The sequence below is a fragment of the Schistocerca americana genome, chromosome 2, assembly GCF_021461395.2.
Source record: "Schistocerca americana isolate TAMUIC-IGC-003095 chromosome 2, iqSchAmer2.1, whole genome shotgun sequence".
NCBI classification, from domain to species: Eukaryota; Metazoa; Arthropoda; class Insecta; order Orthoptera; family Acrididae; genus Schistocerca; species Schistocerca americana.
The window spans coordinates 704,172,765-704,200,130 of NC_060120.1; the positions used below are offsets into that span (position 1 = coordinate 704,172,765).

Consider the following 27,366-nt stretch of genomic DNA (forward strand, 5'->3'; position numbering starts at 1 on the left):
ATTTATGTATTTAATAATGTGTGTTAGAGCGTGTTTATGGTCCAGCCGTAGAAATATTTATTTGATTTCAAGTTATTTAAATGTCAATGTGTGTCAATTTTTACCTCTCTATCTACATTATTTCATGGTTTATCAAGTTTTCAAATTTATACTGACTTTTTGATGACCCAGTGTTTCAGCTATTAGCTCTGCCTGCTTTCTGTATCCATCTTCTGTCCCCCACGCACATCCTCTACGACCTCATCCTCTTCCCCCACCTTCTCCTTTCCCTTGAGCACATCTGCACCCTGTATATTGTCTGCCGACTCGATCCCCTCACCCCCTGGTTTCGCCTTTCCTGTCCACCCCGTTGTCGCGCTTTACCGTTGTGTCCCGACCTCTCTCCATCTCCAGACTCCCCACCTCCTTTCTCAAAGCAACTTCCACCATCTACCCCTCCCAGATGATTAGCTTCCCCCTGACGTCTACCCCTCCTACCAACTCTAACCCCGCCTTCCTCCTGCCTCCTCCTCAGGGCTCCCTCTCCTCCCCCTCCCTTCTCCTGTGTGGCTTTCCCCCTCCTACACCCCCTCCCTCTCCCATGTCCCTCTTCAGTGTCTCTGCACTCACTCCTGCCTTGTCTCCCCTCTTCATCTCCCGCCCTGGCAGGTCCCCAACACCAGTTGTTTATTCTTCATGAGTGTTCTGTCGTTTTCCTGTGATTTTTTAAGTGTCTTGCTCTGTGATTTTTATCCTGTAGCCGACTTTTAACTTGTGTTTGCTTCCGATGTTTTTTAAGTGCACTTTGATTTGCCAGCTATGAACTTTATGTCGACTTTTTAACTGTCTCCCATTGCATGTCCCAATCTTAGTGTATAATTTAACTCCCATCATCTCCATTTACTGTGTTTTTTTATTTCCCCCTTTTAGCCGCCATTTTTATGTAATCACCCTTCTGTATTTTTGTAAAACCAATTGGCTGAAGAGCGGTTGGACTGTGCTGCTGCCAGCCCTCCCCTGACCATATGGGGCAGGGGAATGACATTACAATACAGAAAAAAAGTTTCACCTATTAGGCCACTAAAAGGGATTTCCATTGCAGATTCTGTGTTTTGCTTGTAAATTTTGTTGTTGAAAGACAAGTAATTGTGTGAGAATACGAGACTAAGTAAATTTATAAACTCTGTTACTTTCTGTCAGCTAACTATTTTGTTTTCGTTTTTTATTGTCTCGACTATTTCATCTACAGTTATTCTTCTGTATAAGATTAAAATGTCTAGGGATAAAAATTTAGCTTGAGCTGGTACAGTCAGAACATTCATACACTTAATAAGGTCATAACTGTTCTTTAGAATAAAATTTGTAGGCTATGTGATATTCAAGTTTGTTTCCTAATGTGTAAAATACATTAAAATGGCGTAACTATAGTAGGATATTAATGTTTTCTCCATTTTTCAAGTTTCTGAACCACACGGAAATATTAATGATGTATTTATTACACTTTACAGTTCGATTCGCATCTCTTTTTTGTGGAAGGATTGGACGCTGCTGTTAAGAGCATGGCTAACTATTCTTCAAAGCCTGTCTTCCAGTACCTGTTTTCGTTCGTTGGTCCTCTCAGTGCATATCCTGGCGGCCCAGGTAACGATTAAAATTCATTAAATAGTACATAATAAGAAGAAAGTATGTCATTATTGGTTGTACGATGTTGGACGTTTACTTAGACATTCAGCTTATTTTATGACACAAATGTAACTCAATTCGAAGATAATTAAAACGTATCACTTATTACTCTCTTTCTTCTTAAAAGAAAATTTTTATAGATCATCGTCTGCAGAATCTCAGACGATATTATAGCATACATTAAGTACTACTAAATGGCGTGTACAGAATGGAAACTCTTTAGTAACCAGCATGAATTCTGAAAATACTATAAAATAGTAGAACGTCCCACATAAAATCTCCTGGGATTCAAATAAGAATGAACTAAATAAAAAAGAACAGATAATGACGTTAAAAACATGTAGTTACCTGTTTGTAAGAGTGCCAGAAGTTGTGACCCTATGAATTCGAGGCATGGCTGCTTCGTGTGATGACGTTACCAGTAGCACACTGTTATTGTGCAGGTGTGATGTTAATTTCTATAGTAACGTTCCGTTTAAGGTCTCTGTTGTGCGAGGATTGTCAGCGTTCACTTTGCTTTTTAGTTATCCCACAAATAAAAATCACGCGATGTTGAAGTCGGGGAACCTTGGTGGTTAGAGACCTCTACTGACAAGTCTGTCTTCAGGGAACACGTTGGATGTGTGAGCAGTTGCTCCATCTTGTTGGAATATTGCATATAACTTCCCTGCATCTGTTAATTGAGCATAGAAAGAGTCAAAGATCTGTAATATCTGGTACTGTTTAAGGTTTAACTAAAAAAAATGGAGCCATTAACGTGCATGCTGGACAACGCATTCCAAACACCTACCTACTCCGCGTGAAGAGGTTCTTCATCCAGAATATGTGGGTTGTCCTGCGACCAGTATCAGCAATTCTGAAAGATTACATAACTGGACAAATAAAACCAGGCCTCATCTAACATGAAGTACAGCAAGGGGTCAAAGTAACCGTTAGCAACCGTAACCATAACCCTTTTTTTCCTGATCCTCAAATTTCAACTCTTGCACCACACACACATGACAGGCTTTTAATTCCATATCTTTTAGTACACGATGACGCCATGTACGAGATACACCAATCTGCTACGATAACCTCCTTACAGACTGGCAGGGACTTCTCGTAATGTCTATGCGAATTCTGTCAATAGTTTCAGGGGTCCCCACTGTCGGCCACCTATTCGTTTGCACATTCTAAAGACATCCTACATTTTGATTAGCTCTGTTCGTGGGAAGTTCCCGACCAGGATACTTTGTTTAAAACATTTCTTTACATTCCTTCATGGAGCCCGTCTTTATGTAACGACAAATTCAATTCGCTGTTCTAATGCAAACTGCCCATTTCTGTAGAACTCAACAATACGAGCTTGTCACAACAACTGACGCGCGAACAGACAGCTGCACTCAACTTTTCGCTAAAATGCAGTCTAGCCTATTTTCGAGACAATGTTGCCACTTCACAAGCAGTTCGAATAGAAATGATGAACCGGTACGTGAGGCGTATCGGTTTTACTTGGAACACCCTTTACAACCCAACAGGCTGTCTAAAAACGAGATGGTCCAAAGTGACAGTGTGGATTCAGGCTGTCACGACTTTCAGGAAGATTTACATTCAGATTCGCTCCGAAACAATGTACATTACCTCTATGACAATGTGTTAAATGATAATGACAATACTACTAATAATAACAATAATCATAATAATATGAGTGAACTTGCTCAAGGCCATATCGATATGCAAGCATCGACTAAATGGTTGACGCAAAGAGGTGTGCATATAGAAATCGTGGGATTTCTAACAGAGCTCCGGATTAGGTCACCAGGCCAAGGTGGCCGAGCGGTTCTAGGCGCTACAATTTGGAGCCGCGCGACCGCTACGGTCGCAGGTTCGAATCCTGCCTCGGGAATAGACGTGTGTGATGTCCTTAGGTTAGTTAGGTTTAAGTAGTTCTAAGTTATAGGGGACTGATGACCTCAGTAGTTAAGTCCCATAGTGCTCAGAGCCATTCGAACCATTTGAATTAAGTCACTGCGATGAGGGACTGTCGTAATTATACCATGGAGCAGCAGGGAACTAATGATACCTGGAGGAAGTGTTGGGATCAGAAGGAGCCCATATCAAAAATTTCTTGAATGTAAGGAAGCATCATCATGCAGTGGGCTTATTACTGAAAAATCGCCATGGAACGCGTTATTTGTTGTGTAACGAGGAGAAACCTCTACCAGCAAGTGTCGGAATTCGACAGCAGTTGGATCGTGGTGTATAGAGACTGCGGTTTGTCATCATTCTTTATTGCTTCTTGCTTTGGGGTCACACCACTCTTACGCGAATGTGGAACCGTTAGGTTCAATTGGACCATACTCAGCACCATACAGACCCCATACGGCACTACTCGACTAGCTCCAAATGGGGCAGACGTCCAGTCAGAAATGGGTTAGTTTGCACCAGCATCCATACAGACAGGGTGACGCCGTCTGGAGCAGCACGGACCACCAGCGCAGTGGCCGTTGTTTCAGCTTCCCTTGACACGTCGGTAGAGAGATGCAGCTGTGGCATGATATCATATTTGAAGAAGGTCATGTTTCTGCCTACATTGTCGTGGTGGACGAATTCATGTCAGGCCTCTGACGAGAACTAAACTCCCCATGTTGTATTTATTATCGACATATGGGCGCAACACTTGGCCTTATGGTTTTCGGTGCCATCGGGTACAGAACGCGATCACATCAGGTTATAATAGCCACAGCAGCAACCGCAGTGACATTTCTTATGTATTAAGGACGGTTGTGGCGCTCTATCTTCGAGGTCTCTTGACGTTATCTTTCTATATGATAACGTAAGATCAAATGTTAGCCTTGTCATCTTGACGTACAACGATACAGAGGTTGTTTGACTGTTGCCCCGAGTAGCACATTCTCTAGAACTCTCACCCACTGTAATATCTGGTCATAGGTTGCCGGGACACTGGCACGCCACTGCTCACCACCCACTAACACTTATTAATTCCGACAGTGAGTTGACGCAGCACGGAATGGCGTCCCTCAATGTGTCAACCAGGCACAGTTCGATTCAGTGCCCACCTGATTTGGGGTCATTGTTGCTGCCAGAACCGGCATCTCCGTTTACTGCATGCACCACAATGTATGCACTAAAAGCTCCGGCAATGTATTCTTCCAACTATTATGTCAACGCACAATGAATAAAATTTTGTTATTTGTCATCCCTTCTGACATTGCACTTTCGATAGCCACCGGTGTATATACACTGAGATGGCAAAAGTCTTGGGTACATCCTAACATCGTGTCGGACCTCTTTTTTGCCCGGCGCAGTTCGACGTGGCATTTACTCAATAAAAAGAAGTCTTTGGATGTCCCCTGCAGATATATTAAGCCATGGTTCCTCTATAACCGTTCGCAACTGCGGATGTGTTGCCAGTGTAAGATTCTGTGCTAGAACTGGCTTCTCGATTATGTCCCATAAATGATCGATGCAATTCGTGTCAAGCGACCTAGGTGGACAATTCATTCGCTACAATTGTCCAGAATTTTCTTCAAACCAAACGCGAACAATCGTGGTCCAGCTGCACGGAGCATCATTGTTCGAGAACATGAAGTCTTGGACCTACTGATAACAAACAGACCCGAACTTTTCGACTCTGTATGTACAGAACAGGGAATCAGTGATCATAAGGCCGTTGCAGCATCCCTGAATATGGAAGTTAATAGGAATATAAAAAAAGGGAGGAAGGTTTATCTGTTTAGCAAGAGTAATAGAAGGCAGATATCAGACTACCTAACAGATCAAAACGAAAATTTCTGTTCCGACACTGACAATGTTGAGTGTTTATGGAAAAAGTTCAAGGCAATCGTAAAATGCGTTTTAGACAGGTACGTGCCGAGTAAAACTGTGAGGGACGGGAAAAACCCACCGTGGTACAACAACAAAGTTAGGAAACTACTGCGAAAGCAAAGAGAGCTCCACTCCAAGTTTAAACGGAGCCAAAACCTCTCAGACAAACAGAAGCTAAACGATGTCAAAGTTAGCGTAAGGAGGGCTATGCGTGAAGCGTTCAGTGAATTCGAAAGTAAAATTCTATGTGCCGACTTGACAGAAAATCCTAGGAAGTTCTGGTCTTACGTTAAATCAGTAAGTGGCTCGAAACAGCATATCCAGACACTACGGGATGATGATGGCATTGAAACAGAGGATGACACGCGTAAAGCTGAAATACTAAACACCTTTTTCCAAAGCTGTTTCACAGAGGAAGACCGCACTGCAGTTCCTTCTCTAAATCCTCGCACAAACGAAAAAATGGCTGACATCGAAATAAGTGTCCAAGGAATAGAAAAGCAACTGGAATCACTCAATAGAGGATAGTCTACTGGACCTGACGGGATACCAATTCGATTCTACACAGAGTACGCGAAAGAACTTGCCCCCCTTCTAACAGCCGTGTACCGCAAGTCTCTAGAGGAACGGAGGGTTCCAAATGATTGGAAAAGAGCACAGATAGTCCCAGTCTTCAAGAAGGGTCGTCGAGCAGATGCGCAAAACTATAGACCTATATCTCTGACGTCGATCTGTTGCAGAATTTTAGAACATGTTTTTTGCTCGAGTATCATGTCGTTTTTGGAAACCCAGAATCTACTATGTAGGAATCAACATGGATTCTGGAAACAGCGATCATGTGAGACCCAACTCGCTTTATTTGTTCACGAGACCCAGAAAATATTAGATACAGTCTCCCAGGTAGATGCTATTTTTCTTGACTTCCGGAAGGCGTTCGATACAGTTCCGCACTGTCGCCTGATAAACAAAGTAAGAGCCTACGGAATATCAGACCAGCTGTGTGGCTGGATTGAAGAGTTTTTAGCAAACAGATCACAGCATGTTGTTATCAATGGAGAGACGTCTACAGACGTTAAAGTAACCTCTGGCGTGCCACATGGGAGTGTTATGGGACCATTGCTTTTCACAATATACACTCCTGGAAATGGAAAAAAGAACACATTGACACCGGTGTGTCAGACCCACCATACTTGCTCCGGACACTGCGAGAGGGCTGTACAAGCAATGATCACACGCACGGCACAGCGGACACACCAGGAACCGCGGTGTTGGCCGTCGAATGGCGCTAGCTGCGCAGCATTTGTGCACCGCCGCCGTCAGTGTCAGCCAGTTTGCCGTGGCATACGGAGCTCCATCGCAGTCTTTAACACTGGTAGCATGCCGCGACAGTGTGGACGTGAACCGTATGTCCAGTTGACGGACTTTGAGCGAGGGCGTATAGTGGGCATGCGGGAGGCCGGGTGGATGTACCGCCGAATTGCTCAACACGTGGGGCGTGAGGTCTCCACAGTACATCGATGTTGTCGCCAGTGGTCGGCGGAAGGTGCACGTGCCCGTCGACCTGGGACCGGACCGGACCGCAGCGACGCACGGATGCACGCCAAGACCGTAGGATCTTACGCAGTGCCGTAGGGGACCGCACCGCCACTTCCCAGCAAATTAGGGACACTGTTGCTCTTGGGGTATCGGCGAGGACCATTCGCAACCGTCTCCATGAAGCTGGGCTACGGTCCCGCACACCGTTAGGCCGTCTTCCGCTCACGCCCCAACATCGTGCAGCCCGCCTCCAGTGGTGTCGTGACAGGCGTGAATGGAGGGACGAATGGAGACGTGTCGTCTTCAGCGATGAGAGTCGCTTCTGCCTTGGTGCCAATGATGGTCGTATGCGTGTTTGGCGCCGTGCAGGTGAGCGCCACAATCAGGACTGCATACGACCGAGGCACACAGGGCCAACACCCGGCATCATGGTGTGGGGAGCGATCTCCTACACTGGCCGTACACCACTGGTGATCGTCGAGGGGACACTGAATAGTGCACGGTACATCCAAACCGTCATCGAACCCATCGTTCTACCATTCCTAGACCGGCAAGGGAACTTGCTGTTCCAACAGGACAATGCACGTCCGCATGTATCCCGTGCCACCCAACGTGCTCTAGAAGGTGTAAGTCAACTACCCTGGCCAGCAAGATCTCCGGATCTGTCCCCCATGAAGCGTCGTCTCACGCGGTCTGCACGTCCAGCACGAACGCTGGTCCAACTGAGGCGCCAGGTGGAAATGGCATGGCAAGCCGTTCCACAGGACTACATCCAGCATCTCTACGATCGTCTCCATGGGAGAATAGCAGCCTGCATTGCTGCGAAAGGTGGATATACACTGTACTAGTGCCGACATTGTGCATGCTCTGTTGCCTGTGTCTATGTGCCTGTGGTTCGGTCAGTGTGATCATGTGATGTATCTGACCCCAGGAATATGTCAATAAAGTTTCCCCTTCCTGGGACAATGAATTCACGGTGTTCTTATTTCAATTTCCAGGAGTGTATATAAATGACCTAGTAGATAGTGTCGGAAGTTCCATGCGGCTTTTCGCGAATGATGCTGTAGTATACAGAGAAGTTGCAGCATTAGAAAGTTGTAGCGATATGCAGGAAGATCTGCAGCGGATAGGCACTTGGTGCAGGGAGTGGCAACTGACCCTTAACATAGACAAATGTAATGTATTGCGAATACATAGAAAGAAGGATCCTTTATTGTATGATTATATGATAGCGGAACAAACACTGGCTGCAGTTACTTCTGTAAAATATCTGGGAGTATGCGTGCGGAACGATTTGAAGTGGAATGATCATATAAAATTAATTGTTGGTAAGGCGGGTACCAGGTTGAGATTCATTGGGAGAGTGCTTAGAAAATGTAGTCCATCAACAAAGGAGGTGGCTTACAAAACACTCGTTCGACCTATACTTGAGTATTGCTCATCAGTGTGGGATCCGTACCAGATTGGTCTGACGGAGGAGATAGAGAAGATCCAAAGAAGAGCGGCGCGTTTCGTCACAGGGTTATTTGGTAACCGCGATAGCGTTACGGAGATGTTTAATAAACTCAAGTGGCAGACTCTGCAAGAGAGGCGCTCTGCATCGCGGTGTAGCTTGCTCGCCAAGTTTCGAGAGGGTGCGTTTCTGGATGAGGTATCGAATATATTGCTTCCCCCTACTTATACCTCCCGAGGAGATCACGAATGTAAAATTAGAGAGATTAGAGCGCGCACGGAGGCTTTCAGACAGTCGTTCTTCCCGCGAACCATACGCGACTGGAACAGGAAAGGGAGGTAATGACAGTGGCACGTAAAGTGCCCTCCGCCACACACCGTTGGGTGGCTTGCCGAGTATAAATGTAGATGTAGATGTAGATGGGTGCAAACGATCTCCAGGTACCCGAGCATAGCTACTTCCAGTCAATCATCGGTTCAGTTATACCAGAGGACTCAGTCGATTCCATGTAAACACAGCCTACACCATTATGAACCCACCACCACCTTTCACAGTGCCTTGTTCACAACTTGGCGCCATGGCTTCGTGGGGTCTGCGCCATACTCGAACCCTACCATCAGCTCTCACCAACTGAAATCGGGACCCTCCTGACCAGGCCACGTTTTTCCAGTCGTGCGGGATCCAACCGATATCATCACGAACATGGGAGAGGCGCTACAGGCGATCTCGTGCTGTTACCAAAGGCACTCGAGTCAGTCGTCTGCTCCGTAGCTCATTAACGCCAAATCTCGCCGCACTGTCCTAACTGAAACGTTCATATTATGTCAAAAAACGATTTGTGCGGTTATTTCAAGCTGTGCTGCATGTCCGTTAGTACTGATCACTCTACGGAAACTCCACTGCTCTCGGTTGTTAACAGAAGACCTTCGCTCATTGCGTTGTCCATGGTGAGAGATAATGTCTGAAACATGGTATTCTCGAATAAAATGTTCTCGGGTTTCCAACCGCGTCAATTGGTTAAAACTACACGAGACGCGAGAAATTAGACGAGTTTTTCGAACACCTCAATGGCATCAATACTAATATCCAGTTCACCATGGAGGTGGAAAAATATAATGCATTGAACTTCCTCGACGTCCTTGTCCACCGTAAACGAAATGGGTGCCTTGGCCACAGCGTCTACAGAAAACCCACCCACACAGACCTGTACCTGCACGCTACCAGCCATCATCATCCAGCACAGAAGCGCACGGTATTGCAAACATTGGTGCATCGTGCAAGAGTAATATCAGACGACGACAACCTGCCCCACGAACTGAGCCACCTACGCAAGATTTTCAGGAATAACGGCTACAGCACCCATCAAGTGAAAGAAGTTATGTCTGGGAAATATCAGAATAAGACCAGCGACGAAGAGCAGGAAAAGAAACTTGCTTTGCTGCCATTCTGTGGCTCTGTGTCGGGCAAGATAAGCCGCCTGTTGAAAAGACACAAGATCAAATCGATCTTCAGGCCTCCAACGAAAGTCCGTCTATTACTCAGACCAGTTATAGACGCTGTAGGTCTCAGAACACCTGGGGTTTACGAAATACCTTGTGAGTGTGGCCAGAAGTACATCGGACAAACAGTGCGCACTGTGGAACAACGCAGGAAAGAACATGAGAAGTATTATCGCCTACGCTACCCAGAGAAATCTGCGTTAACTGAGCATGCGTTAGAAAACGGTCACCACATAAAATTTGACGATACCTCTGTCGTGGTTCGCACTAACGGCTTCTGGGACAGTTTAATACAGGAAGCTATTAAAATAAAAATTACCACAAACACCCTGAACAGAGACGGTGGCTTACAGCTCAGCGCTGCGTGGGATCCAGCGATCGCGCGGTTGAAGAGGGCACATCGAACGCCGACTCAAAACATGCCCATATATGACAATGTCACGGGCACCAGTGACGTCACAGCCGGAAGCTAGCGTATATAAGGGCGCACCAACAGCCCACTGGCAGTCATAACACTTGACAATGGCCAAGGAGTGCTTGACGCGGTTGGAAACCCGAGAACATTTTATTCAATGTTATCGCCGCGAGACTCTGCATTCATACATGGTATTCTCGGCACACTCTTGACACTGTGGATCCCGAAATATTGAATTTCTGTAACGATTTCCGAAATGGAATGTGCCACGCGTCTAGCTGCAACTATCATTGTGCGTTCAAAGTCTGTTAATGCCCGTGATGCGGCCCTAGTCACGTAGGAAACCTCTTCATACCAACCACCTGAGTAGAAATGACACCTCCGCCAAGGCTATGATCTTCTATACCTTGTGTATGCAATACTGCCGCCATCTGCATGTGTGCATACCGTTATCCCATGACTTGTTGCCTCAGCGTACAACCCCCACTGCCAGTTTATCGTACATCTGACGGCCTCATAATACGTAGCGATTTCGCTGACGTGATGATTACTCATAAATCAGTTATTCTTCAGTTGTAAATATGTAAACTGTTATGGCCTGGAAGGCTAAGAAAGCTACAAACGCAATCACATATTTCGTGACAATCAACGGATTGACAAATTTAGATGACCGATTTCGCCAAGCAGTTGAAAGTTACACAAGACTGGTAGTTCGACATCAACGAGACTCCATAAGCCCAGTTGTTCGTTTTTGTTTGCTAACATAAATTCACTTTCATGTTAAAATGAGTCAATTACAGCTTCTACATTGGAGAACTGGTGTTGAATGACGCATCGCTGTATGCTTCATGTATTTGCTGTTGCCCTACTCTCAGACAAGTGGCGAATACCAATTCTAGGAACTGCAAGATGGCAGCAGCACCGGTGGTTTACAATTGGTAATTCCTTGCAGCGTAACACATTCAGATTCCATGTCAATTTTTTGGAGTTTTTAATAGTATTATTACGTTGTGTGTGATATTTTTCTTATAGAAAAACAATTGTAAAAGTAACAAGTCCCAACTATAAAACCCTGAATGAATTCAGTATCGAAGGATGTGTCTACAGTGCAACATTAAAAAGTGCTCATGATTGTAGAATGTATGTTGTAGTATATCAATCAGTTACCTGGGCCAAAGTTCAGACATCAGGCGAAAGTCGATGCTGCAGTCGCAGCACTACAGTCATTGGCAGAGTCAGAAAATTAAAAAATCCAAGATTTCGGGTGGCAAGAAATTCTAAACTCCAAGATAGCACTGGAAAAAAAATATACAAGGTAGAACTGCCAAGAAATTTAAAAATTCCAGATGGCAGGAAATTTTAAGAAATCAGAAAATGAAACTGAAACAAAATTTTAAAAATTCATAGGCCCAAGGTGGTGGAAACAGCTCACTTGTCCTAGTGGCCTTTATGCTGAAATATATAAAAGTGTCTGAACGATGTGAAATTTGCACCTTGTGAAGGAGTATCTGAATGCTCTGAGAGGGACACCATGTTCCGAAGTATCCAAATCATCTTATTTTTTTGTCATGTTCGAAAGTATCCGCACGATCTAAAATGTGCACGATGTTCAAAGGTATTTATCAAATAATCATATAATAGGTGTAGCTTGCAATATTTCCGTGTCTGAAATATATGATCTTCGTCGTCAGGAACACACACACACACACACACACACACACACACACACACACACCAATATCAGTCCAAATTTATGTCTAACACGTGGTTGTGAACTCTCTACGCTATTTTCACATCAAAATTATTACAGTACACTTGCGATTGAAATACAACATCCTAAGCAAGTAAGTGAGACACAATTTTTAGCTCTACACCTCGTGTAATGCACTGTTGAAAGTCACACATTTCCACATCTAAATTGTCCTGTGATGTTTGTCGAGAGTCACAATGTTAATTCAACGTCTAAAATGAGTTACAAATACGTCAGCAACATAGAAATTCATTGTTTATGTTACGTGTCAAACTCTTATTCACACACACACACACACAATAAAGTCTTATTTTCAGATTTAATTTGTTATAAAACACATGTTGCTACAAAATAACATCCTAAACAGGTTGTTAACACTCCATTTTTAGACGTAATGAGGCCATAGTCCATAACGAACCCGATAAAAATTACAACTGCACAAACACATGTCGATTAAAATATTAATTGAAAGCTAGGAAGCCAAGCACGTAAACAAACAGACACTCTGAATTACTGGCAACTACAAGGAGAAAGAATTTAATTTCATATTTAGGCCTTCACAACTGACCTTCTAATTAATTATTTACACATCTCAACTGTTCTATAAAACACATGTGGTTATCCAGCGTCACTATGTTAAATCAACCCAACGCAGATCCACTACGATGCGGCAGAGCCATGCGTCCAACATGATGGCCTTCCATCTCGGCAGTATGACATAGAGGTCCGGAGCCCGGTCTTATTGCGATCGTACGTTCTCTGAGATCACCGCTCCCAGCGAACATATACAGTGGATACATTCCTGCCAAGTCTTTCCACATCGCGGAAGGAACATCCAGCTTCTCTTTGCAGTATTACACGATCTCGTTCAAACTCACTGGGGCGTCAGTAATCAGTAATGGTGTCTTTCTAGCTTTAAAAGTATTTTTGACTATCACCTCATCAGACCCATATCACTGACTTCAATTTGCAGTAGGATTTTGGAGCATATACTGTACTCGAACATTATGAATCACCTTGAAGAAGATGACTTATTGATACATAACCAACACGGATTCAGAAAATATCGTTCTTGTGCAATACAGCTAGCTCTTTATTCCCATCAAGTAATGAGTGCTGTCGACAAGGGATCTTGTTTTCCAGAAGGCTTTTGATACCGTTCCTCACAAGCGACTACTAATTAAATGGCGTGCGTATGGAGTATCGTCTCAGTTGTGTGACTGGATTAGTGGTTTTATTCTCAGAGAGGTCACAGTTCCTAGTGATAGACGGTAAATCATCGATTAGAACAGAAGTGATATCTGGCGTTCCGCAAGGTAGTGTCATAGGCCCTCTGCTGTTCCTGATTTACATAAATGATCTAGGTGATAATCTGAGCAGCCCCCTTAGATTGTTTGCAGATGACGCTGTAATTTACCGTCTAGTAAAATTATCAGACGTTCAATTCCAATTACAAAATTATCTAGAGAGAATTTCTGTATGGTGCGAAAAGTGGAAATTGGCACTAAACAAAGAAAAGTGCGAGGTCATCTACATGAGTACTAAAAGAAATCATATAAATTTTGGGTATACGATAAATCGCACAACTCTAAGGGCTGTCAGTTCCACTAAATACCTAGGAATTACAATTACGAGCAAATTAAATTGGAAAGACCACATAGACAATATTGTGGAGAAGGCGAAACAAAGACTGCGGTTTGTTAGCAGAACACTTAGAAGATGCGACAAACCCACTAAAGAGACAGTTTACATTACATTTGTCCGTCCTCTACTGGAATACCGCTGCGCGGTGTGGGATCCTTACTAGGTAGGATTGACGGAGGACATCGAAAAAGTGCAAAGAAGGGCAGCTCGTTTCGTGTTATAGCACAATTGGGGTGAGAGTGTCACCGATATGATATGCGAGTTGGGGTAGCAGTCACTGAAACAAAGGCGGTTTTCTTGGCGGCGAGATCTATTTATGAAATTTTAACCACCAACTTTCTCTTCCGAATGCGAAAGTATTTTGTTGACACCCACCTACATAGGGAGAAATGATCATCATAATAAAATAACAGAAATCAAAGCTCGAACGGAAAAATTTAGGTGTTCCTTCTTCCAACGCGCCATTCGAGAGTGGAACGGTAGAGAAGTAGTATCAAAATGGTTCGATGAACTCTCTGCCAGGCACTTAAGTGTGAATTGCAGAGTAAGCTTGTAGATGTAGATGCCAAATCTCAAAGATAACTAATGCCCTGCTCCGCATCCTCATACTGGCGCTACAAGCGCCGCGCTCTCACAACTGGCGCGAAATCTGAATAGACATCATCTTCCATGTGTAGGAACAAGCTTACCAACTTTCTTTCCTGTCGCACAACTGCTTCTTGTATTTTATTTTATTTTTTTGCCGTCAGTGTTTTTACACAGCATTCAGTCACTTCAGTTCACAGATAGTGCAATAGTGTTATAATCTTTTTAAACAGGTTATTATCGCTCTTAATAACATCGACATCTACAAACGCAAAATTTTCGAAAAAAATTAAAATTTATGATGTCGTTCAAGGTCTCCACCAAGTTATCTGCCGTTGGAAAAAATGCGTCGCATTGAAGGGTGATAATCTAGAGAATGACTAAAACCAAGTTTCCTGTTCACAGTTCAAGTTTTCGAAGTGGTACTTAAAGGTCCACAATCAACCCTTGTATCATAAAGTAAAGGCCGCATATGTGCTTGAGAATACCACGCTGACCCCATATCGTCGTCTTCACTTCAGCGGTGTGTAGCGGACGAACTGCAGCTGTGACAGTTTGGGGTACTACTGCGTGCAGATATGATCTTTTATTCATCGACAGAATCCATTTCATTATGGATGATTTGGACCACAGGGTACTAAAGGACCCTTGTTTAAGCAACGTCATATGTGACGAGAACAGTATAATCCCACTTCAAGAAACAATGTGTACTACTACTACTGCCACACCCAACGGATTCCTCTTGCATGTAGACCATCGAACTTGTCAGCAACGTATTTGGTCGAAATATGTTCGTCACGCCTGCCCAGCAACTATTAGAGGAACAGGTAAAAATGTGAAATAGGGCTAGTAATATGGAATACTATTAATTCGCCCCTTTTAAGTGCTGTACTTTGGTTAGCTACTTAAAAACTACGTTTAGCAAACTGTTACACTGCTGTGGGATTGCATTCATATCACAGTCAACAACCATTGTGAGTGAGTGTAGCCGTTTTAACAAATTCACTAGGAGGCATAGTTGTTACAGTTTCATTCTTGTTATAACACATAACTTATTAATATATTTTGTAAATAGGCGTTTAGCGAATACATGAAGCCGTAAAGTGGCCTATTTGTTGCCTACTTAAACTTAATTTTCGATTTTGTTTGCGTTTCTGAATATTAGGGTGGCTGTGTCACTAATATGTAACACTAGTATTCCATAGTTGTATCCAAGTACTCCATATCTGTACCGTACTTTCACTTATAGGAATTGCTTCTGAAATGACTTCACGAGCTCGAAAACAGTGGGATGTATCTGCTATGCAAACACCAATTAAAGATGTTAGACAAAAGGCAATGGGCCACTGCAGAATTCTGGATGTTATCAATCTCGCACGCGAAACTATGTCGCAACCCTGTGTTTGCCTCCTCATGCCTCCCACTAGATGCGACCGCTGGATAGAACTTTCGCGAGTCATTTGAAAGCCTATTATTCTGAGCTGAGGCGCGCATGGGTGAGGGAAATTGCAGGTCCAGTGACAAACATGAATATCGCCGAAATGAATGGGAAGATCTGTTGTGACTTGGCAAGACAGCCAAGTCACTATGAGAGGAAAGCCGAAAGGCACGCGTTTAAGCTCACGCAGGCTGGCGTGAGGTCTGGAACAGGTAAAGTAATTATACTAGCAAGAAAAGTACGTAGCTGCCGGAATACTTAACTTTAATTCATAATTGGTGAACATCGGTCGGACGGTACATGCATCACAAGATAAATAGCAATTGATAATGGCGCCTTGCTAGGTCGTAGCAAATGACGTAGCTGAACGCTATGCTAACTATCGTCTCGGCAAATGAGAGCGTAATTTGTCAGTGAACCACCGCTAGCAAAGTCGGCTGTACAACTGGGGCGAGTGCTAGGAAGTCTCTCTAGACCTGCCGTGTGGCGGCGCTCGGTCTGCAATCACTGATAGTGCCAACACGCGGGTCCGACGTATACTAGCGGACCGCGGCCGATTTAAAGGCTACCACCTAGCAAGTGTGGTGTCTGGCGGTGACACCACAAGATCTATCTCAAATGCCGGACAAATACATAATGAGTAAACTTATGTAGGAAACCTGCACTATATTTTTCTTACATCCTTTTCACTGACTTTCAGGTGCAGCTCACTCCGATCAGGTGCAATACATGCACGCATCAAACTCTCTGGATCCTGATTCGGATGGAGGTATAATCCGGGCTCAGATGATAACTATGTTTACGAACTTTGCTAAATATGAGTAAGTAATCATCATGCTAAATATTTACAGTTTTTTTCAGATTATAGATAAGATGAAATGTCTGTTTCGCTAGTTCCACAACAACACGTCCATATGAATTCATCGTCCATGGCTCACCATACTATTCAAAGTGGAAATGATGCTACTTTAATCGATACTCTCATAAGATTCTTGCAAATCAAAATGAGCATCCGATAATGTAATTATTATTGTTTCAGCAATCCAACCCCGGAATTGACATCCACACTAACGGAGACTTGGAAGGAGTACGACAAATCATCCCCTTACTATCTGGAGATAACGAGACCTCTTCGCCTCAGAACTAACGTTTTCGAACCATACATGACCTTTTGGCACAACCTGCTGCCGTAAAGACATATCATGTGTCAGTAATAAGCGCAGTAAAACAATTTCGCAATAGTTGCCACTTGGTTAAATGGAAAATTTCAGAGCAACATTTTGGTGCACTATAACAGATAATGACGCATGTTAGTACAGAATACATATATTCAGACGGCAGAAACTATTTAATATGAAGTATTGTATATTCACATTGTTCTGCACTGAGCCAGTTTACAGTAATAGTGCTGCAGTCTTCAGGGACACAGTTGTACTAAACTGCTAGTATGTTCGCAAGCTGTACCCTATCTTTTCTTAACTTGTATTGTGAAAAAGATAACGATTCTTCTACAAATCTATAATGTGTAATGGTCTCTATCAGAAATTCAAAATAAATACATTCTGGAATACCTTAATACTATGATTTTCCTTAACCATTCCATTCTGTCTATTTATCACCATACTACACCAAAATAACAGTTATTTGAGCTACAATTCATTTTGGAAGGTTAATTGTATAGTTATTTCAAATTAACTTTTTACATGCAATTTGTGGCAAGAAGAATACAAAGTAAGTAATTCTGCTGTCATGTTTTGGTGGCACATGGATAATTGTCGTCATTATAATCACTGCATTCATGCTACTTGCCATAAAATACATTTGAACGATTTCAGTAGAAACTTCACGCTCCTTCTTTTACGAAGGACATTAGTGAGCAAACAAAATAGTAATTGGAATGACTAATAAATTTTTGTAGGAGATGAATACGCAGTTTCCGAACAGTAAATCTGATTGAATGGGAACTTCATAACACAATAAAATATAACGCTTTATTTTTTCATTTTATTTCGAAATTTCATGCACTTTTGCTTGCTTTACTGATTGTACCATATTACGGCACATTCAAACAGCGACTGACAACGCAGCGTAAACTTACTGTTTTAGGTTGGTTGAAGGTTGCTTGCTGTGGGGGGAAAAGACCGAACAGTGAGGTCGTTGGTTCCATTGGATTAGGGAAGGATGGGGAAGGAAATCGGCCGTGCCCTTTCAAAGGAACCATTCCGGCATTTGCCTTAAGCGATTTTGGAATATTATGGAAAACCTGAATTAGGATGGACGGACGCGAGTTTGAACCGTCGTCCTCTCAAATAGGAATCCAGTGTGCTAACCTCTGTGCGAACACACTCGGTTTGTTTTAGGTGCTATCTGAAAGTTGTACTTATAACACTGTATGGACAGATTGTACTACAACGTGCTGTTTTCTTTTGTTTTAATACAGGATTGTTACATGACCTACAACTCTATATTTGCTACTTGATTGCAACGCAAACAGTAGTTGTAACTAATTCTTGCGCTGAATACACTTGTGCTTGAAAATGTATACAGTACCCGAAACCTGTCAGACATAAGGGAAAAATAAGGGAGGAAAAACAGACGACGTGGATTTCTTTACTTCTTGCGGACATTTCACTTCTGTTAGTGGCGTCAGTATTGCATGCGTTAATGTTGCACGCCGGCAGTGCTGGCTGAGCTGCAGCATAACAAGGTCGTAAGATGTTTCTCGCACTACCTGCTGTGACAGGTGGTGCACGGCTCATGTATTACTGCCGTTAACGGGCGAGGCACTACAGGTAATCATCACGCTAAATGCCACATTATGTGAATGGAATGCCTGCATGCGCAGCGAACGCTTGTGGTGTATACCCCTGATGAACATATATCCTTAGAGGTTTCCTACTATTCTGTAGTGCAAACACAACAGATGAGCTTGTAGATGTTGATAGTAAGTTTTTTAGAAGCAGTGGGATTCCAGTGACCATCACTATGTCCATAACAGAGTAGTGCGGGGTTTTAGTCACTCTAACCTTTCGGCGCAGAGTGTACACTGCAGTGGACGGCTCTTAATGGTCACCTCTTTGGAACTTTCAGTCAGTCCCGAGGGTGAGAGTACACACAGTCCACTGCAGTGGGTACTCCCTATTTTCGTTGTGTCTGCATGTATTTGCTGCTTCATGACCGATTTAAAGCACCAGAGAAACGACCATTAAAAACTGTCTAATGCAGTGAAAATGGTGTACCAAAGGGATAACAAGTACAGATAATAGCTTTTCTACATATCACTTCACACTATGAGCAGTACATTAGTCATCATATTAAATTCTCAGTCATCATTATGGAAATAAAAAAATCCCTTCTAGCTATCAACTAACATTATCAACAGATCCTTAGACACAACAGACTCTCTCAAAAATATACTGCACAGTAGCCCTTAGCATAAGCATAAAGTACTCATACCTCTACTTTAACCACACTAAAAACAGAAAAAATTGTTGAATAACTGAGCCAGAAAAAAAGTAATAAATCATTAGTCATTAATGTAATCATTAAAATTCACAGCACAACGTAAATTTTATTACCATCATCACGACAAATTACCTTTAGTAGGACAACTAGGTGGCCTGCAAAATGCATGACAGTCACAGAACAGGACTCAAGTCAAAACAGGTAGCAGGAGTTTCCACATCACACAAAAAATGACAGATATGGCATCATAAGTGACACTAAGTAACTCAGTGTTTTGAAAAATTATTTTAGTTGATGTAGGGTTTTAATTAATGATAAAATTCTCGGCTCATTGCTATCACTTCCTACCAAATATTCGATAGAAATCGTAGAAAGATAGAATTTTGACAGATGAACACAAAAAAATATAGAGGCTGTAGCACAGAAAACGAAAATGGAAACAGAGCTACAATAGCTTTAGGCCATATACACACCAAAGTACATGACAACAATTTATGCTTCCCTCAGTGTCACTATTGCTTACACAGCAGCCACATTAGTTTTGTCTTTTTAAAATTTTTCATTTTGTCTTAGTTAATACTAATTCTTTATTTGGCCAATCACTCCCCATCCTAGTATTTAACATCCACTCTATATCTAGACTGACATTTTCACCAAAATACAGTATTCCAGGTGCAAGCTAACATCCTAGAGATGTTAGGGCTTACATGCGGTTCCTCTTCTTCGAAATGTCTTGGCTCAAATTCGTCCAGGGGTTGGATATGTCGCATTACACGCCCTAATTTAGACACTTCCAAACCTTTGGTTAAATTGTCCGGCTGATGGCAAGTTTGCGAAATTGTATGAAACATACAAAGTTAGTATAACAGCCAATAACAGTAATAATAATATTGGAAACTAAATTAACCACCCATAAACGACGTAGGCCACACAGTTGCGATTTGGTTAGAATAATGTTTATTCAGAAAGCAAACTAATCGCGAAAGCGGTCGTATTTAGAGTTACTGTCACACTCGAGCGCATATTCATTTGACACAGTTCGATCATTAACAATATCATCGCGAAATACAACTCCAATACTCCATCTCGTTACCTACTCGAAAAGTTAAGAGTTCACACCAGATGCGTGGTTGCTCACCGCTCAGAGACAAAGTCCCGCGATACTGCACAACGGTAAATTCTCTAAGTCGCTTCACTTCCTAGTTGCCTAGAGACCGACTGTTCGCTTTCGCGTCCCAGTCCTAACTGTATCCTAAACCAAAACTGTCCATTTTGGTGTCTCCAGCCGAACTGTCTGCTTTCGCGTCTCCACTCGCACTCTCCCCTCTGCCCGTCTTCGGTCGCGTCTCCCGCATGCCGAACGTCGTCACTCAACTGACTAGTGCAGTTCCCTTCCCTGAAGCTGTCCGTCTGACTGGCTGCGCATTATTCTACATTATTTTACATTTTGACATATTTAAATAATCAAAGCTTCACCACTTTCACGTTCTACATAAAGTAAAAATAATATCCATTACATAATAAATGTTAAATTCTTTTACATAAAACCAGTACAGTTCCCGTCTTAACTTTGAATGTCACGGCCAGTAGCCTTGCACCAATGTGCTTTCTGATAAATAAATGAAGAACAAAAGTATCTATTATGCACTTAATTTTACAACAATATGCTATTACGTAGTGGCTCAAAAAGGTATCATGTTGTCATCATTCAATGTGTTTTGTGTAGAGGAAATGATGATCTGATCGCTTAACTGAAAATATCTTTTAAGCAAATAAGTTACAGAGTTGATATTTGCAACATTTGTCATTTTAATCATGCGCTTTTATATGAAATGTCGATCGTAAAGAACGACCAAAGCGTTCAGAATTTAGCATTCAGGATTTTGTTAGAAAATTTGTTAATTTCAATTTAACAGTAAATCCTAAAGTATAATAGATATGAACACCATTCAAGTTTTATTGGGATCACCATGAAAATTTAAGAAAGGTGGTAGATTGAAGTCACTGTGGATTCATTCCCTGAATTACTACACAGTTCAATAGTTTTCATAAATGTTTCCCTTTATGGCCGATCTTAGGTCGACCATATTTAACACTGCTACGTCTCCTGGTCACAAACAGCTCCTACGGGGTTTCCCTATGATGTAGGTTCCGTCTGTCTCATTCGCACACTACAGCGCATATGCCTGATCAGCCTGGTCTCATTCAGCACAATATTCGCCTGTAGATTTCCCATCTCGTGGCGAATCTGTGCTCTTTGTGGCACACAAAGGACGACGGCATTCGTTTCACAATTCCTGGAAGGCTGTGTCTTTCGGCCATATACTTAAATGAGAGCCAAATGCTCTTTAGCTCACACAGGACTCCTTTGTGTAAACAGTATATCACCAGATTTAAATGACAATAGCAAACTTTGTTTTCTTACAGCTTCGCTATGCCTCTCGCAGTGAACTCTTGACTCCGTTTAAGTTTGTTTTCCAAGTTTTCAGAAATCCAGCAAACGGGACTGCCAATATCTGAAAAACAGTTATCCTCACAAATGTCTGTATAATCGTAAATGTATGGACATCGTTGAATCTCACATTCATTTTTGTTATCCTCTTGCTTGAACAGATCGTCTTCAGTTTCACTTAAACCCATATATTCTATTCTATCTATTTCCTTGAGTACTTCTGCTTCTGTGTGAATTGCACTCATAACGGTACCCTGGCCATTTGACAGGGGGTGGGTGGGTGGGACGGGGCAAAATCCTTTTGGCCCACGGCTCATGGGGAACTCAAGTCTCTCAACGATTCACATCCCCCTGGGTGCTGTGTTGGCCAATACCAGACTGCTAGTGTAAAATAAATGTTGTATCACATTGGGTTTTAGAACATCTCCGAAGATGACAACATTCATCAGTCATCATATCACAACAGAGGTCAGTGTTGCCATGCCAGAAATGCTTTAGTTAAGCTGCCACCAACATAACGTTACAAGTGGAAATTCACTTATGCATTGGCTGTTCTATGAATGAACAACAAAATACGTGTACCGAGTACCATCTAATTCCCCAGTTATCTTCGTGTCAATTGCAGATAGCATCCACCAGTGGCGAAGTAAGGAATTTCAGCAACTATTCCACCGCTATTCCTCTCGCTATTTCTAATGACCACTGTCCTCGTGCACACCTGCTACCTGTCAGCAGCACCGAGAAGGCTGAAATTACCGAAGAGCAGTTGTACCGTAAAGCTTACAGTCTCATATGTAGCAAAGTCAAGAACTTACTGCGGTCCTCAGAGATGTGGAAGAAACAATATACCCCATTTGAAACACAATTTCATTTAAATATTATTGACAAACTTGCGACAAATATCGAAATGCATTTATACGAAAGTGTGTAAGCTAGTTCTCATGCTGTCGTTACACAGAATATAGTTATTTGATATAATGAATCATGTATGCATCAGTTATCTGTACTAAGAAATTCCTCTATAGAGTGGAAGCGGTTGACCAACAACATATTTTTTAGATTCCTTCATTAGAAAGTTTTATAATAGCTAGCAAGGTGTTGAAAATGTGTGTTCCTCAATAATGAACGCATTTCCGGAACAATGTAACTGATTGTAAAGCTTTGTGTAGGTTGTTTTTATTTCCAGTACTGATTTCATGAACTGAACTGTAGTTTAACTTGGCTCTATCAGTTACCCATATAGATTATCCAACACATGTATAGCACTAGATGTATCCATTTCTCTTCGTTCTCTGTCTGCAATCTTCTGTCTTATATGACAGTTATGTATGTGCTTGTGAGGAAACGTTCTTAACTGTTCCATATTATAGGAAGAAAAGGTTCTTGAAATGTAAAGGCTCTTAGAGAGGTAAGCCATCAGAAGATTTGAAGCAACCACCTTGGCATTTCACTCAGGGGATATAGATGAGTAACGGAAAACCTCAATCTGGCTAACTTGTCCGGGATTTGAATACCACTCTTCCTGAATCGGGCTCCAGTGCCTTAACTGTTGCTTTGTAACTGTGTACAGATATTATCCTTCCAGGCGTGAGAACTACGAACTCTGATTTAATATCACATTTTTCTGCCTACATCCCCTTAGAAAATTTGTAGAGTTCACCACTTACTCTATTGTTTGACTAAGTGAATGTATCTCAGATCTAACCGCTTTCATATGCTAATCTGCTGGTTCATAAGCTAATCTGCACTCCTACAGCCTCGAAGATTTCCGCCCTGATTTTTAGTTTTGTGTCGCCTCTCACTCCTAAAGTGCCTGAAGAACAAGTACTTTTACATCGGTTTTTGCTGGTTGTATTCTTCTCTGTAGTCTCTCAGCGGTCCTCTAAATCATTTGTTCATAAGTTTTATTTCAGTTCATCTCTTCCCACTGCCGCAGTGTCCTTCCTTTTCTTGCGTATTTAATCAGTATAAGACAGTGTAAAAGTCAATCACCCACGTCTACGCACAGGTTTTCTTGTATCTTATACATCTTATGAAACCCCACAGCTACAAGCACACACGAAAGCACTGTCAATATAATTACCAAACATCTCTCTGTCAAATCGCATGCTATCCAGACTAAGCAGAACCTCAATTTAACAAACCTTTTCCAGTATTAAAAGGAAATAAATTGTTTTCCGCTAATAATGGATGCAATACCAACACAACGTATAAAATAATCTCCAGAATAAAGAAACAACCATTAAAAGCCACAACCCACAAACATACGATACAAAACGAGATGATCAGCCAATAATAACATAAAAATACCATAATGTTTAACAACGCATGTACGATAATAAATGATGACAATTACCGAGCTGCAACCACAAAACATTCCAGAACGAGTGACATATTTCAGAGACAGGGTACAAAAATTTCAAAGAGAACATAAAATACGTCTTAGAGTAGGTGCAAACTATACGTTACCTCCTCTGATAAATTCATTTAGGTTGGGAACCATCTGTTAAACTACTATGAACACAACTCCGTGTTGTAGAACTCGATACTGCACACACCTTAGAGTTCTGATAATCGATAGCACATATCCCTGTTTCCTACTTAGTAGAACATAATCATTTTTCAGTACATAAAATAGCTGATATCAAAAAAGCAATAAATGGTACCAACGTATTACAATCGAGAACACTTGCCTTGATCATGTGAAGACGTCATACTTTGATGCAGAACCGTGTGCAACAAGAAGATGGTTTTGAAATAGACACACATCTGTCCACCTCTACAGTCCCCTACCATTTGATGCAACTTGCTGTACCCATTACTGGATGTGTCTCTCTCTCCCTCTCTCTCTCCCTCTCTCTCTCTCTCTCTCTCTCTCTCTCTCTCTCTCTGTCTCACTCCCTTATGATGCACACGTATCACACCTGTTATCACCCAAAATACACTGTAACTTTTGTTCCACACGTATTATCTTATAGTGGAAGTAGTATGTGCACTTACCATACCACAGTAACGACGAGACACGTTTGAAACCAAAGGACGCTAACGTATTTTGTTTCGTACATGCCATTTCTTCCAAAAAGTATCGTCCAGGCCTTTATTAAAATCTATCTTCATTCCACCTATCTAAAAAGGAAAAGGATATCAGCAACTGTCCAGTATCCAGCCTATTAGGTCTATCTGGCTGGGCACCAGATAGTGGACCAATATCTAGTAGACATCAGATCTTCAAGAAAATACCGAACATTTCATAAAATAGACTTCATTTAGTTCACATGCAAGATACTCTAAACACAAATAAAATGACAATCCGATCAAATAAAAACACCGTTTATTATTTATTTTAACAAAAAAGTTATGGCCCGTATTGAACTAGAGGCAGATTATGGTGAATGAACACCAATTTCTCTGCATTGAGAAGCAATAAGCGATTTCACCTGTCTTTGTAAACAAGCCTTTCCCTATAAACACTACTGGAATGTGCTCAAAGGTAAATACTATCAAACTTTGTCAAATATAGATACTGCAGCGCATTAGCTGACCACCAAATGTAAAGGTTGCGACTGCAGGCGATTCAAACTTAATCAACATTGACTGTTGTTATTTCCATTTGTCAACTCGTTAAAGCAATCCCAAAACGTTTCGTGAGCTTCGCGATTCACAGTTAACTTCTTCTAACTGATTCTGGAGGTGAGCTGCTAGAGGTGGACACACTTCGCAAAATTCCAGAAGGATCTCCTGTTGAGCTCCTTCATCTTCAACAACTGACAAATTATCTGTATTGAATCTTGGGTATAGAATTTGGCTCTTCACTCAAGGAGCTGAAACGACTTCTTAATTCAGCTTTTATTAAGACTCTCATATATGGTAAGTCAGCGGTTTATTGTGCTGTCCCACCGATATGTTATTTAATACCCCAACATACGGTAAAACGTTGCATATGCAGGAGAGAGCAGAACACATTTTCGCGAGTTCTTCAAAGGCCGTCAAAAGCTTAAGGGGACTGGTTCGGGAACGTAAAGGGAAATCTTGAAAGTTTTGTCAATTTTCTAAATGGTGTACCCCAAAGAATATGAGTTGTGTGTGGAATCTTAAGGGAGTTAACTGCTAATGTCATCAGTTCCTAATCTTACACACTACTTAACCTAAATTATCCTAAGGAAAAATACACACACCCATGCCCGAGGGAGGAATCGAACCTCCGCCAGGACCAGCCACACAGTCCATGACTGAAGCGCCCCAGACCGCTCGGCTAATCCCGCGCGGCAATATGAGTTGTGAGCCCATGTAATGCTTACAATCTTTTAACAGATATTTTGGGAACATTTTTGTGTATGAACCGCCGGCCGATGTGACCGAGCGGTTCTAGGCGATTCAGTCCGGAACCGCGCTGCTGCTACAGTCACAGGTTCGAATCCTGCCTCGGGTATGACTGTGTGTCATGTCCTTGGGTTAGTTAAGTTTAAATAATTCTAAGCCTAGGGGACTGATGACCTCAGATGTTAAGTCCCTTAGTGCTTAGAGCCATTTGAACAATTTGTGTATGAAACACAGCTTTTAGACTCAGACTTTTTTCGGAATTGTATTTTGTCTTACACGTGAAATAATGCATGTTCATTATTTGTGTCACCATAGGTACAAATATTTCGTAATAAAAACAAAGTGGGAACTTGATTTTTTCTGGACGTTCTTTAAATTATTTCCGTTCAATCTGTCTTTTAAAAATATATTGCAGTCATGAATTATGTATATTTAGTTCATCAGGCACTCCCATCCATACCATGTCGTTAAACTATGACACTACACAATCACTGGTACAGAGCAGAGCATCCAGCACACTCATTTTCAAAGTATTCGGTAACACCAGAACAGTGTTTGGTATGCGTTCCCAAAACTCTGTAATAATTTTGTGTCACTGGGGCAGCTTCCAGTAAACCAAATGACAAATAATGCTTATGGTTTAAGATTTTACGATAAACAATAGCCCTCTGGTAGTCAAACCATGACTCAGTGCCAGATGAGCGGAGTACATGAGATGCGTTTACACCTATGGAAGTTTTATGAAAGAAGACAGACCATACTACCTTTCTCAAAGAGTATAATTTGATATGTTTTAAAAGATTTCCTGTACTACTGAAATATGCATAATTTTTTTGAAGTTTTTGATGGAAGCCCATACAGAACTACCAGAACTAATCCCATGAATGTTAGTGGCAAAATAGGGACTTAACTTTCTGTGCACACAAACTGAAGCTACCGTATGTTCTCACAGGTAAGACAACACTGGAGACTAAAAATTAATAAAGAGAAACAAATGAGAACCGAGATCCGTTCTTAAAATAGCAGTCTGCGTGATATGGATGTACGTATCATCTTGTCTGTAGCCACATTTAAATACCCGTAATTTTGGGGCTTCCTTCGGTCCAACTTCCTCAAAGTAAACATGTTCTTGTTCAGAAAACTGCAGAGAATATTTGAAGATAAAAATTTAAAAATTGACAGCTGACAGTCATCTACGTACCAGACCCCTTAACGGACTGCTCCATGAATCACCACCGATGAGATGTCAAATTAGTAAGCGCCTCGTTGTCAGCCACATACATTGATATAGCTCCTTCTTGCTCTAACAGGCGCCCTAC

General features: G+C 42.0%; 1 protein-coding gene across 1 annotated transcript in view; it reads left to right on the forward strand.

The window, feature by feature from the left end:
* The window catches only part of LOC124595293 (esterase FE4-like), a 70,227-nt gene extending 52,841 nt beyond the window's left edge, over positions 1-17,386 (forward strand). The window contains exons 9-11 of the mRNA XM_047133977.1: positions 1,488-1,620; positions 16,511-16,631; positions 16,850-17,386. Of these exons, the coding sequence (XP_046989933.1) occupies positions 1,488-1,620; positions 16,511-16,631; positions 16,850-17,003 (408 nt within the window). The 3' untranslated portion in view covers positions 17,004-17,386. The remainder of the gene's footprint in view (positions 1-1,487; positions 1,621-16,510; positions 16,632-16,849) is intronic.
* The last annotated feature ends 9,980 nt before the right edge of the window (positions 17,387-27,366 follow it).